Genomic DNA, 14,422 nt, shown 5'->3' with positions numbered 1-14,422 from the left:
CTGCAACCTATTACAAATAGTCTCTTCTCTGTAGAAACTGCAGGAGTTAGTAAAGACAGTAATTTGTTACCTAAACTTACCTGAATAAGACATTTCCTGCCTTTGAAAGTTGCTTGTAAATTACAAGATCTGAACACCATAAAAATTCTGCAACTGCAACCTATGGAATACAACAATGAAAGCAGACCTGGTCTCCTTGGAAGCAAGTCCTTGGGTATGTTCTAGATACAGTATTTTTACCTGACAACACAGTGAAAGCAAAGGTATTGTGGCTACTATTCCAACTCATGCATGAACTTTGACTTTCACAGGTATGCGATCCTTGTGAAACCTATCCATGTCTGATTTTGATAAAAACTGACTAATGAACTGTGTGCAGCCAAATCCAGAAGTGGAACTTCTGCCTGTCTGTCCAATACTGAGACCGTATGCATAAACTGCCTTTAAAACAAAACCAGCCTGAACAACAGGCTCCATTTTATTCTCCAAGTTAGTCCTGTAAATGTTCCCAGATGCAGAGCACCATGTACATATGCCTAATAGTATGAACTAATAATGACTGGTATTCCATTATCTGTAGAGAACAAGGTTTTCAAGCCCACGTATTTAACTTTCTTTTACCTCCAACGCTTCCATGGCAAGTTCTGGTGGATTATGGTAGTGAATCTTCTTTGGGTATCGGGCAGCCTCCTCATGCAAGTAATGACCTGCCTGTTTGTAATGAAGCAGATAGACAACAGGAGGCTGTTTCTGCTTCTCTGCAATCTTTCCCAGCATGTAGTGAATAAGCCACTCCTCTTCATCGCCATCTCCCTCACAGCGAGATGCTGACGTAAAACACAATTTGGCTGTCTCCAACATACTGTCTCGACGCTCTTCCATCTGTGATCGAACAAAGTGTTGAGAATACATGAATTCACTGTGGCTGGGATGAAAAATTTTAAAAATACACTCCTGCATATAAAGTGCATAAACAAGGTACTTCACTTAAAACACTTTCAACCTAGAAGACACAGAACATATCCAAGTGATCAGATACATCCTGATGACCCACAAAATGTGTTTAAGGATAGGTTTTTGTTTATTCCAGTAACTGCTGACACAAATAACCAGAACAAAACAGCAAGACAGAAGTGTAAGAATATGCATATAAATATAAATCTGAAAAATAACCAATATACACGTCTAGAAAAATTTTACCACTTTTTCAAAGCTGTAATTATCTTAACTTTAAAAAAAAAAATTATTTGTTTTGTTCTGCAACTGAAGTCTGCTAGAGCCACACTATGGACCACTATCATTTGTGAAGAAATGTATTTCATCTTGCTTGCAATGCATCTAATTTTGAGCTGAATATGGCAAGAATACTCTTTTTCACACACCCCCCCCCCCCCAAAGAAATTAAAACCAGCAGCACAAATTAAAGTTAACTGCCATGCATTAATGTAATTTTCTCTCTTTGAAAAAGTATTTTATAAATTTAAATTGTTGGGCTATAACAGAATCCTAAGCACTTGTTATAGTTCTTGAAGTGCAACATAGCCTTGCCTTTCCTAAATATTTTGTAAGGAGAAGAGAATAATAAAGTTTTTATGTATGAGAAACACATTCCTGAAGAGATATATCTCTGGAAGGGAGATTGTATTGTTCCAATTTATCTTTCAGTATAAAAGAGCTTTTCTTAGTAAATTATGAGTTTTTAATACATTCACTTGAAAAAAGACAGATTCAAGTAGTCCCAAATAAACATTCTGATTTAATCCACAACTTAAGATGGCTGCTCTGTATTTACCCTTTATCTGATAATAAGAAATAACTCCAGCATTATCCCTGGAATTCTTCAGCAAGTCCCTCATAGCCAAGAGGCTTGCAAGACAGTTAAGACCAAACTTTTGATAGACCGAAGGCATAAAATGTAATAACTTCATTTTCTGAGTAGTTAGTTTTGGAGCTCTTGGCCGTAATAACCCTCAGAAAGAAAAATCTATTGTTAGTTGTCATTTCAAACATACTATTTAATAAACCATTTGTTCTCCTTTAATATGCATGCTTACATTGTCTTTCTTCTTAGAGGATCAAATGCTGTGTAAGTGTCTCTGGGAAGTGCAATGCTAATACAGTTACATAGACAGCTCAGATGCAAGACCCATCACCTTGCTGTAAATACGTTCTCCTGGAAACAAAGGATGTTCGCAATACCGTTCTCTATAGTTCAAACACTAAGAGTTTTTACAAATTACAGCAGGTGCTCAGGTGCAGCACTTCTCTTTTTCATTCTGCTGCCAGTTGTGGACTACATAATATTTGTAAGTCAGAAGAGTTCAATCAGAAATAGAGTTTACTGGTCCAAAAAGACAGACAAAACATTTCCCCTAACAACTCTTATCACTGTCTGCGAGTATTTAGAATTGCTCATTTTGGCTTAGCAACAAATTTCATAATAACTCTTTTTCATCATCATCATGCATAAAGAGCTAATGAACTTTAAACAACTCTTTCTATGAAAATTCTACCAATCTCCTAATTTTGATCATTTGTTTAAGTAAATAGTCCAAAAACAGAGAAAAGGGGGAGGATGTCTTTAGATACAAGAGATGACATATGGACACAGATACCAGAGCAATTCCTGATCTTTTCACTATTTAAATATGTATACATTTCACCTTTTCCTGGAAACATTTATGACATTTACAGAAAGGAAAGGTAAATATAATCCCCCTTTCCAGAAGGTTACAATAATTTTGTGTCACCTTCAAAAGATAATTCAAAGATCAGGCTCAAACTAATTTTACACAGGAAGAAAGAAAGAAAAAAAAAACCACCCAATTTTAAATACTGCTTGACACCAGCAGCTTAGATGAATGAATATTAGAATTTCCAATATTACTAAGTAACCATACAGTCTAATATGTGGTATACAGCATGTAAATATTTAATTTAAAAAGTTACAGTGTTAGAAAAGATAATTTAAATATTTAAAATTTCATACTGCTCTCAGTTAGACCCCACCTGCTGCACAACTTCAGGGGGGAGTTCTGATTTCCACTGCTTAAGCTGTCGAGATGCAAAAGAATGTAGGGCATAGGAAATGGTGCCGTATTCTATCCACAAGGAGAGATTAGAGCTGTCAATCTCTAGGGCTCGCTTGAAGCAATTCAAGACAGGAGTAGAGTGCTTCCAGATTGGGCCATCACTTTTCAATTCATTAGAGTTCAACTTGTCCTGAATACGACTTGCTCGAGCCAGGGCCATCCCAGCCCATGAATCAAACCTATGCAAGCAAGAACATAACACATGAACAATTTCCCCCCTAAACATTACACTGAATAGCAGAGACAAGATTCATTTTGTTATATCCGCAACTTTCTCTTCCTTTCATCATACATTCTCTCAAAATAGATTTCTGCACCTCCTCCTCCCCTCATAGCAGAACAGAGGCTGTGTAGCCTAAACCATACTGATTTTATTAAAAATAGTTCCCTAATAAAGCACTGTCCCCAGTAATTGTCACACATAAAAAAGATGAAACAACAAGCTTTATTTGCCACACAAAAATAGCATATCTGTATTTCTAATGGCAGCACTCTGATTGATTTCCTTTCTCAGTAACGATGCTGTCCTGTCCAAACATTGTCACCCTTTATTTCTGTAGGCCAGCAGACAGCCAGTATGACATTTTGTATTGTTGGACTGAACTGTGAATGGTCTTTATCATCATCATTTTCCAACATAAAAATCAAGAAAACCAAAATGCATTCATGTAGGAAAATTCTGATGAACAATGAAGATTGCTTACTGAGGGGACTGTTCAGGATCTAGTCCTGTGTTTATTAGATCATTGACAACACAGTCTGAAGAGTAGTTTCCATATTCCATAATCTCACATTAACATCTGGGGTCAATGGCTCTGGAATTTTTCAATTTTACCATAATTCTAACACCAAAGGAATAATCATAATGTTCTCATATTTTTTCTTGGAATTTCTTCCTGACTTCAACTGAAAACCCATTTCTGGGTCAAGTGACCTCAATAGTCAGATTCCTGAGGGGAATGGAAGGGGAACTGTAATACAGACATTTGAAGAAGTAACATCTCCTATGACTGGGGTAAAAATACTACGCTACCACATAAAGCATCTTCTGAGCAACAAAATGTCACACATTAAAGTAAAAATGCATTCCACTGATTTATTTATGAATTTAGGTTTTAAAGTATCAAAACTACAGAAAAAGGGGGGGGGGGGGGGGGGAATATTGGTAAATTCTTTATCAGACTTCAAACAAGAATTTTAGCAATCTGCTAGTCACAGTTCCCAGACTAGAAGATTCAATAAAACATTAAGCTACAGCTATTTCCTTGTAGATTTCACATGTAAAATTGCTCTGTGCCTTCACCTTCCCTTTTGTCTCTGTTATGTGACTGGATTTAGAAGTAGTTTTCTTGTCTCAAACCTATCAATCTAGAGTTTTTGTCACTGACCCTCATCTATCAACTTCAAGAAGAATTTAAATGATAGCTAACACGTAATATGCAAACCCTATATTTAATCAGTAAATTTAAAGGTATTTAATTTCATGTTAGAAGACTTATTCAAAACATGCTTTATTTTTAAGATGAGAGTGCTTAATCTTGGTGGTATTTCAGTAAGTTGTAAATTATCAATAAACAAGGTGTTTTAGTTTGAATAGCACTTAAATACTTTACTTGAGCTTGTATTCTCTGAGTAGCTGTCTAGCAGCAAGATCAATACTTTTAGAAAGAGGTCAGCCTAAACAGTTAATCCACTAAAGAATGCTGTTTGTGCTATAGCTATGCTATTAACCAGTGATATTTTTCATTCCTTGTCATGTATAAACATGCCAAAACAAAGAACAAAAGGTGTAAAAGAGAAATATGGATTCAGTCCTTGCCCTTCCCAATTATTCTTTATTTTAATTTAGCTTCCCCCTCCCCTTCCATTTTCTGGTTTTAATTTCAAAACAATCAAACACTTAACACTAGGGTTTAGGTTTTGGTTTGTTTGTTTTAGAGATGCCTTTAATTATACAATTGACTTATGATAAGTGATCGCAGGTGGGTTTCTTAGGTTTGTATTTTTTTGGTCTTGTTGGTTTTTTTTAACTCCTAAAACCAAAATAAATATCATTTGTTGTCCACTTTTCAGTACTGAAAGAAGTGGGAAGAATGAATGATGTGCAGCAGGATCCAATAATACCAACCTGTTTGGACAAATACAAATGTCGTGCATGTAAAATTTAATGGCCTTAGACTGTTCTTTATTCTTGAAATGATAGTCTGCCAGAAGATAGTACAACTCAGTCACCACTGGTGGAGAATAGTCTGCACCATCTGGGAGAGATGGTGCCTGAAAATAAAAAAAAAGTAAAGGTTCATATTAAATAAAATGTTCATATTAAATGAGCTGCACACTTGCTTCTTCCCTGTAGTGAAAGTAGCCTTTTCATCATAGAATATGAAGGTATTGAATATGAAGACAGTGAAAGCATTCCACAGATACACAGAGCACCTACAAACACTAACGAACATCTCATACTGACTCCCTATTAATCAACATCACATCTTGCCATTCCAAAACTAAAAGCTTTGGTGGTGTCATTCTTATTTCATTTAAATGCAATTACCCGAGGAAATCCAACATCATGGAATAAATCACTCCCCCTATCTCAAAGTCAACATAAAAATAACAACAATAATTTTTACTCCCTTCAATTTTTATTTTTTTTTTAAAGCAGTTCATTATACCTTGCTGCATGTTCCTTCAATGTAGGCAGATACAGCATCTAGGCTCAGCATAGGCTTGTCTGTTCGAGGAACAATTGTAGCAGTCTTCTTCAAAAGGTTGGCCAAATCAGCAGACACAGTGCTGGTTTTGTAACTATCAAATTCTGGAAGAGTTTTAGGCTTAAAATATTCAAACATGAACAAAGCGTCTTCCCATGTTAGATCAACCTGAAGAGGGAGGTAGATTAGACGGGGGAAAAAAATGATTTGAAATTCCAAAATTCAATAGTCTACTAATGATGAGTTTCTATGGCTTTTCTAGTTCATAAGAATATATATATTACTCTAGCAGGAAACAAACTTCCCAAGAGCAGAATGACTAAAGGCACCATTAATTTATGCTGCTCACAAATATAGCATACTGCTCACTGATTTAAAAGACTAAGGTATTGAGCTGTAACTTACTGTATGCCACTGAAAAAAAAGGTCATTCTATTTGCTTAGAAGAGTTGCTCAGAAAAGTTGTTTATAAGCAAGAGTCAATTGCAAGCATCCTGAGTGACACTGAGATCATGGGTAAGATATGGAGCAGAAAAGCTTTGCACCTTCAATTTCAAACTCAAGTAAGGAGAATAAATTAAATGGGAATCATACAAAATTCTGAGACTCAAAAATCTTCAAACTCTCTACAGAAAGGTACTTTCAGAATTTATTCCTCATTTTTCTTTCACTTTTCTTTCTTCAAAATAGTAAATAAAAAAAATAAAATAAATTTACAGTTCTCTTCTGCTAGACTAAGTTTTTCTCCTTTTATTGTTCATCTCATTCCTTACGTAAATGTTGCTTCTGTACTGAAAATGGGGAAATCACATTACTAGAAATCAATTTGTCCATCATTCCAATAAGAACTTTTTCATCCAGAATTGCCCAATGTAACAGATGGGGGGAGAGCAGGGCAGGGCGCACACAGAGGGTAATGTCCTTACCCTTCCCTTTTTCTTAGTTATTGCCATTTTCTTATTATCTTAATTTTCTAACAGGTAATTTTAAGAGACAGAATTCACAAATATTCAAGAAGTAATAACATAACCCTATTTGTGTATTTAAAAAGGCCTGTTCAAAGGAGCCAGAAAATTGTTTTGCTTGTATGAAACTGTTCTTCATCTATAACTCTCTAATCACTTGTGTTTGATAAATGCAAAAATCATCTGAGCTTTCTGAACAAAATCAATGATGTTTCAAGGCAGAGGACTGCCAACCTGCTTTTTCTGTCCCTTCTTTAATATTACAACCCTCTTCCCAAGGCACTCTGTAACTATTCTTCTCCCAAACTCAACTGAATTTTATACATTTCTCATAAAAAGCTACCAGATATTTAACACCATAGATTTCAAAATAAGCTATAATATAATTTACTTGCATAACTTTTTAAAGTGACATTTTTCACTTTCATAAACTGCAAGGTTGGCTGCTAAAGTTTTCTTCTCCCAAGCTGACCTTTTTCCTCTCTAATTTTCCTCAAACTTGAACTTCTTCTCTGTTGAAAACAGGAAAGTCATGGCTCAATAAAATCGATTTGTCAATAGTTTAAAAAGGGCAGACTACTGTGAATAAGATTATACTAGCATTTCATTTCAAATATCTGACCCTCTATATTCATAAAGGCTTCCATATTTTTTAAATTAGTTTATTTTCTACAATATGTAGAATACATAAATTTTACAAGGAAATAAAAGTAATCTTTCTCAAAAATATATTAAGGTGCATTAAAACCAAACAAGGGTGTATCTTTCATCACTCCAGGATATTCCATGACATTAAATAATATGTATCTTACCTGCTGTACTGAATGCTCTTCTAGGTACCTTGCTTTGCTTTTTTTGCTAGGGAAGCCATATAAACAATAAAAACACTGTTCCAAGGCTGTTTCCAGCTCTTCTTTGTATGGATGAGTATCTTCAGAAGTGGATGCTGCAAGTTCTTTTTGTAGTACCTGAACCTACAACACCACAAATATCAATGAAAAAGTCAATGCAATCTTCAGCTTGTAGACAAGTTGCCTACTTGTCTGAAGGCAGATGATGAAAACAACACTAAGGTACTACATGTACTTTTCCCCAATTACAACCAAACATTACCCATATTTCTGTAAACTAGTCTCACACACGAGTTTTAAATGGTACTGTAACTGCAATAAAGTGCTTTTACTTTTCTTCCTATGTTAATTCATGAACTCTTGTCTTCAATCAATGAGATTAGATACTAGCTTAATGTTTCAGACTTAAGATTATTCAAAGTTTTCCACTACACCGCAAGTTGCTTCTATGAATATAAACGCTACCGTTTGTCAACCCTGTGAATAAGGAAAAGGCACAGCAGAATTTCTGCCCTAATTCACAAACATCAATTTCCTCTGCATGGAAAAAGGGGAATGGAGAGGACTTTGCAGAAAAAGAAGGGATGGCTAACGAAAATCTGGCTAAAAGGGATATAGAATTGCATAGTATGAATAGTATTATACAGATGGCTACACACCAAGGAAAGTGGCTGGACTGATCCCAAATGACTAAACACTGTAGCAAGTTGCTATCTTTAACTTCAACATTACAAGAAAAAGTACCCAACACTAGCATATTTTGGAAGATGTTATTGCTCTAAAACATTCATTAAAGAAAACTGCAACTGAATGCCAAAAGACAAAAGGTAATTATTTGAAAACTTTCACAATGCTTCCTTAAAAAGCAAACCAAACAAGAACACATTCCAGGAAGACATTTCAAAGTCAGTAAGAACATGTTCACCAAGAATAACCTTAGTAGTGGGATTTTGCATCTTTATTTCAAAACCAAAACAAAACCCACACTTTATGACTGAGGTTTAAGAATCAATTCCAACATGTCCCACTACAAAATTTAAATTTAAATGAAATGTGTAAGTAGAAATTACATTCATAATATCTTACACATGCAACAGTAACATGTCATGTGTGTCCCCAGTATCAGAATGCACCTGTTAAGTCTAAAGAAAACTCATTTGAGGTGGTAGAAGAGAAATGCTTCTACTGTAATCATCACTTGGGATACTGAAGGGTATAGAAAAATACCAAGTTCTCCACTGTGATTTGCCTCTAAATTTTTAGGAAGCTGTATACGACCAGGAGAGTTCGATTAACTGGTAAGTAATTTCCTTTAACATTTTTCCTCTGATAGAAAGCATCAGCTTTCATTAATTCATTTTAGCAAGATCTGACCTCTCTAAATCAGCCACACCCATTCCTCAACACATTGGTTAAATTTAAGAGTCTCCTCAACAGAAATTTTGCAGTCATAAATTGAAAATGCAAAACATTCACATATTTGCAATTCATATAAAAGCTCATCACATTACTTTTAAAGTACTTCAGCTGCCTGTTTATCACCATTTATCATTTTTCAACATCTAGGATTGTAAACTCTATTTATGCATACGATGCATGCTACAAGAAGCTTCTTGTTATGATTGGCTTTCCTGACACTACAAACACTGCACATCATAAGGCAAAATTCTGTCACTCTACATGCAAGAAGCTCATTCGTAAGCGCTGAGATTAACTATAAAATGCTAATTCTCTTTTGCTTAAAAGATCCGTGCTAAGAACAAGGTACTATTAAGTCAAAACCCTGAGAAATTAAAGACAATTCTTAGAAGGCATTTCAATTAAATTTTGAGTCACAGCAGACACCTGATTTCCACTATTTTTCCTGTAAGAATCTGTGAACAATGTTTGAAATTTACCAAAAGTGTAGATAAGTAAGTTGAAAGGAAGAGGTAAGCATCACAGGATACTGTAACAAAAGCATGATATTCCTACTGCTGCAAACAAAATCACATCTAACACCGCTAACAGAATTCTCATTTGAACCGTGTTCAAAACAATCTCCTGTGTTCTTATAATTCTTGGCAGTAACCCAGGATTGTTCTTAGCAATTCAGACTTTGATTATTACTAAAGGACTTAACTACATATTATATCTTTTCTTGCACACTACCTTGAGCAGACAGTTCACCTACAGAAAGTGATCATTTAATATCAGTCTTTAAAACATACTTTTGTTTAACATTCTTGAAGCTGCCTTTCTCTTCAAATAATTCACTCCATTTTATTTTTGTCTTTCCTTACCCTTCCAACACACTCTTGTCTCTGAAAACTAAATCCTTGTGCTCAATAATACTATGTAATATTTCAGTTTAAGAAGCAGGCAATTCTGTGGCTGAAAATTGAAGATTCTGTTCAAAGTACCTGATGACATTTGCAAAGATCTAGCTGTAACTACATTCACAGCTCTCAATTATCTGTAGTTTATCCAGGTTCACAGAGCATACTATCTGAGTCCCCAGGCTGTGGATACAGGCAGACTATACAGTCACAATTTAGATTCATCACTTCGGAGCACCGCATCTAAGGGCAAGCTCGAGTCTGGAAACAGGCTATCTATTTTCATGAAGCACAGGGCCTGAGCTAATAAGCCCTCTGCACCCAAGGCAGACCCATCCAGAGACAACTCGGGTGTATCAGCATTATGTTCCTAATACCAGGGAGACAGAGGAGAGTAGGATGCAGAGATAATCTAACAGTCCTACACTAAATCAGCCTCAGTTCAAACACTGTTCATTAGCTCCAGCCCTACCAGGGTGAGCTGACTCCTGTAGAACCCCTCAGGCTCTCCGCACCATCCTTCCTAGCTGTCTAAATTACTGTCCTGGACACACTGCTGCTCATATGCAGAGGCAGATGTGGTCTGGCACTGAGCTGTGGCTAATAAGCTCCAGGGAGTGCTGAGAAGGGAAATTAAAGAGATTCCTGAGTAGCTCTATGCAGAACTCGTCATGATTTTCTCTTGACTGAAGGTAATAAACCTCAGTGAAGTCAAGCTGAATCTGTAAAGTGCCACTGAAATATCCCTGTAGAGCACTGCCCAATGAATGCCATGGTACTGTGTATCTGGGTTTTGCCAACAGCCAGGCTACCCCAGACTGTCAGTACTTTGCACAGTGAAAACCTGACTGCACTTTAGTTTCTAAGCTAAGGATAAAGCGAGGCAACAGCAACACACAGGAAATTTCTTTCCTGGTGTAACAACTAGACCTGAAGGAATAATCTTAAAAAGGTCAACAATGAATGGGTAACTCCTTTCATCTAATAATGCTACAGCATTACTGCCCAGACACCCATTTCTCGAGCAGATTAGATCTTTTAACACACCAATTTAAAAAACAGATCAAAGAACAGCCTTCACACACAGGGAAGTGAAGAACTGAAGTAATTCTTCATTCTGATCATCTTTGTTCAGTAGATGAACTCTAGATGTATATTTGAAGTTACATTTCGTTAATAACATGAAAACAATAGAATTACTATTTTTTTCAATCCGTGGTATAAAATCAAGGCACGTATAAGCAAACAAATCAAATTTATCAACAGCAGAACAGCCAAATACATCACAGCTTCAGGACCAAATCTGGGTAACACCACACAGTCTGTGGGCAATCAGTAGCATTCCACATGCATAACTGAGGACACACAATGGCCTGCAAAGCTTTACTCTTGTGACTTGGAAGAAACATATAACCAAGTTTAACTGCAAAATTCAAAATGCAGTTTTCCTGGCTGACAGTTAAATATGCTCTTTTTTACATGTTAAATAGTATTTACCTATATTGAAAATGTGCAAACTTTATGTAACACTTGACAAATTCTGTTCTGTGAAATGAGCAACTTCTTTAGAATCACTGAAACAAGATGAATATGGAATCCCACTGGGTTATTTTAGCAGCAATTTTAAAGAAGTAACACTGCAGTTTTTCTCAGCTTGTGAATGAGGTACAGTACTATCAGACTGCTTGGTTATTCCTACTTCTCTTTCAAATCCTAGGAACAAAATAAAATACTAGTGCAAGAAGCAAAACAGAGGAGAAAACTCAGAAGAAAACAATTATTATTCTCAGCAAGTTAAGTCCACAGAACAAGGGGAATTATGACAGGAAATAAACTGTTCTCAGGTTTATTTTTAATTTTATATCAACACTCAAGTGTTCATTTCTATTACTCACCAGATTTTAGAAAACCGACTTCCAAACAGGACATAACTTTTTTATTCTAATACTTAGGTATGCTGTCATTCTTCTTACATTCACTACTCTTAATTTTTTCTTTTCTTTAACATAAGAGTTCTCACAATTAAGACTTTTGAATATCATTTTGATTACTGAACATAAATGAGCATGATTCTTGACTTCTTGTCTTTCTAAGAAATCACCCTTCAACGTATTTTTAAAAGCAAAGACTATACCCACATTCTTCCTCTTAAAGGTCACTAATACTTGAAACTTGGTCTCACAGTCTGTGGTAACAGAAAAATGTCCTTAAAAATTTAATTTTGCTTTATACAAAGTTAAAATACTTCAAGCTTCATCTGAAAGCAACAGTTACAGTATTTTTGGTTAAAAAAAAAGTCCATGTACTGAGTTCCTCAGCTTTGCTGTCAGCTATCCACATCCCTACTACCAACTATCCACATCTCTGCTGCATCCATTCTTACATTTAACATCTTTGACAACATGATAAGGTATGTCAAGGATAATCACTCCCCCCTTTCAGCACAAGTAAGACTTCTACCCAAGCTCATTCTGTATCTTGAGCTAGCAACATTTGTGTTCTGGAGAGCAATAAAACAAAAAATCAAAACCTAGGAAAAACCCTACAATGAACAAAATAAGTTATGCAATGCTTTACAAAAGCTTTGAAAAAAGTCTTCTGCATTTTTACTTCATATGAATGATTAGATCATCCTTCAAAGCACAAGACAGTTATCTTTAGCAGTATCTAAATTCTGCATATCTTCAGTGGTACTATAAATTATAATGAATTAATGATGAACTCAGCATTGTTCAACAGAAAACACCTGAAGTGGCTGCCTATGACATTAAGTATTTCCCTTTCCTCCTTCAGTCTATTATTTTAAATCCCTTTTATCCTTGTGTTATTGGACTGGGAGAAAAAAGAAAAGTAGACCTGAATATAATTGAAGCTGATGGGAGGAAAGCACATGGAAGCACATGGGAGGAAACAAAAGTTTGCATTGTCACATCATGTCTGTCTCACCTATGCATAACTGAGTAGAATTCTAATACCATCAATTATGAGTGTTAAATCTACTTAACTGCAAAATCCTTATCAAATACTGGAACTCTGAGGAAATAAAGGCACAGTACACAAGAAAACTGGTCCCTCTCAGGAAGAAGAGCTATACAACATTACTGGCAATCACTTTAACAGCATTTTTCCATTCAAGATACCTGGTACTCATTTCTGGGAAATTAACTGGCTCATTCTCCATGCTATGGTTTGGTTACTTTCTGGATCACACTCCTTGTGGGTAACCAGGGTTATCTGCTCCTACAGCAAACTCTGCTAAGCCCACTTGCTTTTTTTCCCGTCTGAAAGACTGAAGTGCACACCCACCAGAATGCACTGCTGAGATGGCACACACCTCTTGCCCAAAGTTTGCCACTTCCATCCTACCTAACTTACCTCCCGGTTGGGGGACAAAAGTCATGGTCACTGCTGGAATATTGGAGCAGGAAGCATGCTCCAGCCACACAGACAGCTCACCTTCCAGCAAGACATTTGAGAGATAAGCAGGAAAGATGGGATTTTATGGTTTGGCTGTTATTTTTCCTGACATTCCTCATGTGCGAACTCTCTCTCTTTCTCTCTAGCTAGCAGACTTGGGGCAATTGTTCACCTTCAACACTTGTGAATTTAGAATTGTTACTCTTAATTCTCAGAGGACAGCTAAAAATTAAGAGTTATTATGAGCAAAACATTATTTGGATATCTAAAATAAAATTTTGAATTTAAATCAGAGTAAACCTTTGCTGCAAGCAGGGCAAGGGTGTGGCTGAGCTACCAGACACAGAAGGAGAAGATAAAGCTGGATTCAGTATTTAGGTGTTCCCTTTCCACAGGTCACAAGCTGCATGTGGTTTTATATGTTCGTTACCAAAAATAAAACCCAAACCACCTCTGACTTTACCACACGAAAGAATATACAACAATGACAAATTACCGTATTACCAGTCATCTGGATGAATGCTGATAAGCACCAGAAATTTTTATTAGCTTCAAACATTACCTCTGTTCATTTTTAAACAGTAGAAGATGCATCTTCTGAAGCTAAGCACCACAAAATTCAAGTCATTCAACTGAAGTTTTATCATGATCAGTGGCTGATACAGGTCCACATTTATCCTAAGTACTCAGAATAATCACTTAACACTGCTCCAGTGCTTTCTCTTTCAGGGCAAGGTAGATTATTTACTAATTCCCATTTAAGATGGTTTTATAGTACAGAGTTGGTTATCCAAAGGCATCTCTTGTCTGACAAAAAGTCCTGTTTAGAAAGCATACTGATGGGTCTGGAATAACAAGCCTTTGCTATTCAGATTAAACTGACTGAAACATTCATGTGTTTGTCTGGGAGAACAAGGAAAGTGGATTTAAAAGTGTATTTTTTAACATGAAGACAAGGCAATAAACAATCTAATATAACTTTGAAGTTGTTCCCTGCTTTGAGATGGGGGTTGGCCAGATGACTTTCAGAGGTCCCTTCCAACCTAAATTATTCTACGATGCTAACAC

General features: G+C 36.0%; 1 protein-coding gene across 5 annotated transcripts in view; it reads right to left on the bottom strand.

The window, feature by feature from the left end:
- CABIN1 (calcineurin binding protein 1) overlaps window positions 1–14,422 on the bottom strand; it is a 121,081-nt gene that overhangs the window by 86,526 nt on the left and 20,133 nt on the right. For all 5 annotated transcript variants that reach the window (XM_069795116.1, XM_069795119.1, XM_069795118.1 and 2 more), the window contains exons 21-25: window positions 7,581–7,742; window positions 5,765–5,971; window positions 5,221–5,366; window positions 3,010–3,271; window positions 622–882 (exon numbers count right to left, since the gene is read on the bottom strand). In XM_069795116.1, the coding sequence (XP_069651217.1) occupies window positions 622–882; window positions 3,010–3,271; window positions 5,221–5,366; window positions 5,765–5,971; window positions 7,581–7,742 (1,038 nt within the window). The remainder of the gene's footprint in view (window positions 1–621; window positions 883–3,009; window positions 3,272–5,220; window positions 5,367–5,764; window positions 5,972–7,580; window positions 7,743–14,422) is intronic.

The sequence above is a fragment of the Haliaeetus albicilla genome, chromosome 10, assembly GCF_947461875.1.
Source record: "Haliaeetus albicilla chromosome 10, bHalAlb1.1, whole genome shotgun sequence".
Lineage (NCBI taxonomy): Eukaryota > Metazoa > Chordata > Aves > Accipitriformes > Accipitridae > Haliaeetus > Haliaeetus albicilla.
The sequence above is the reverse complement of the archived record's forward strand: the minus strand, read 5'-3'. Positions and strand labels throughout refer to the sequence as shown.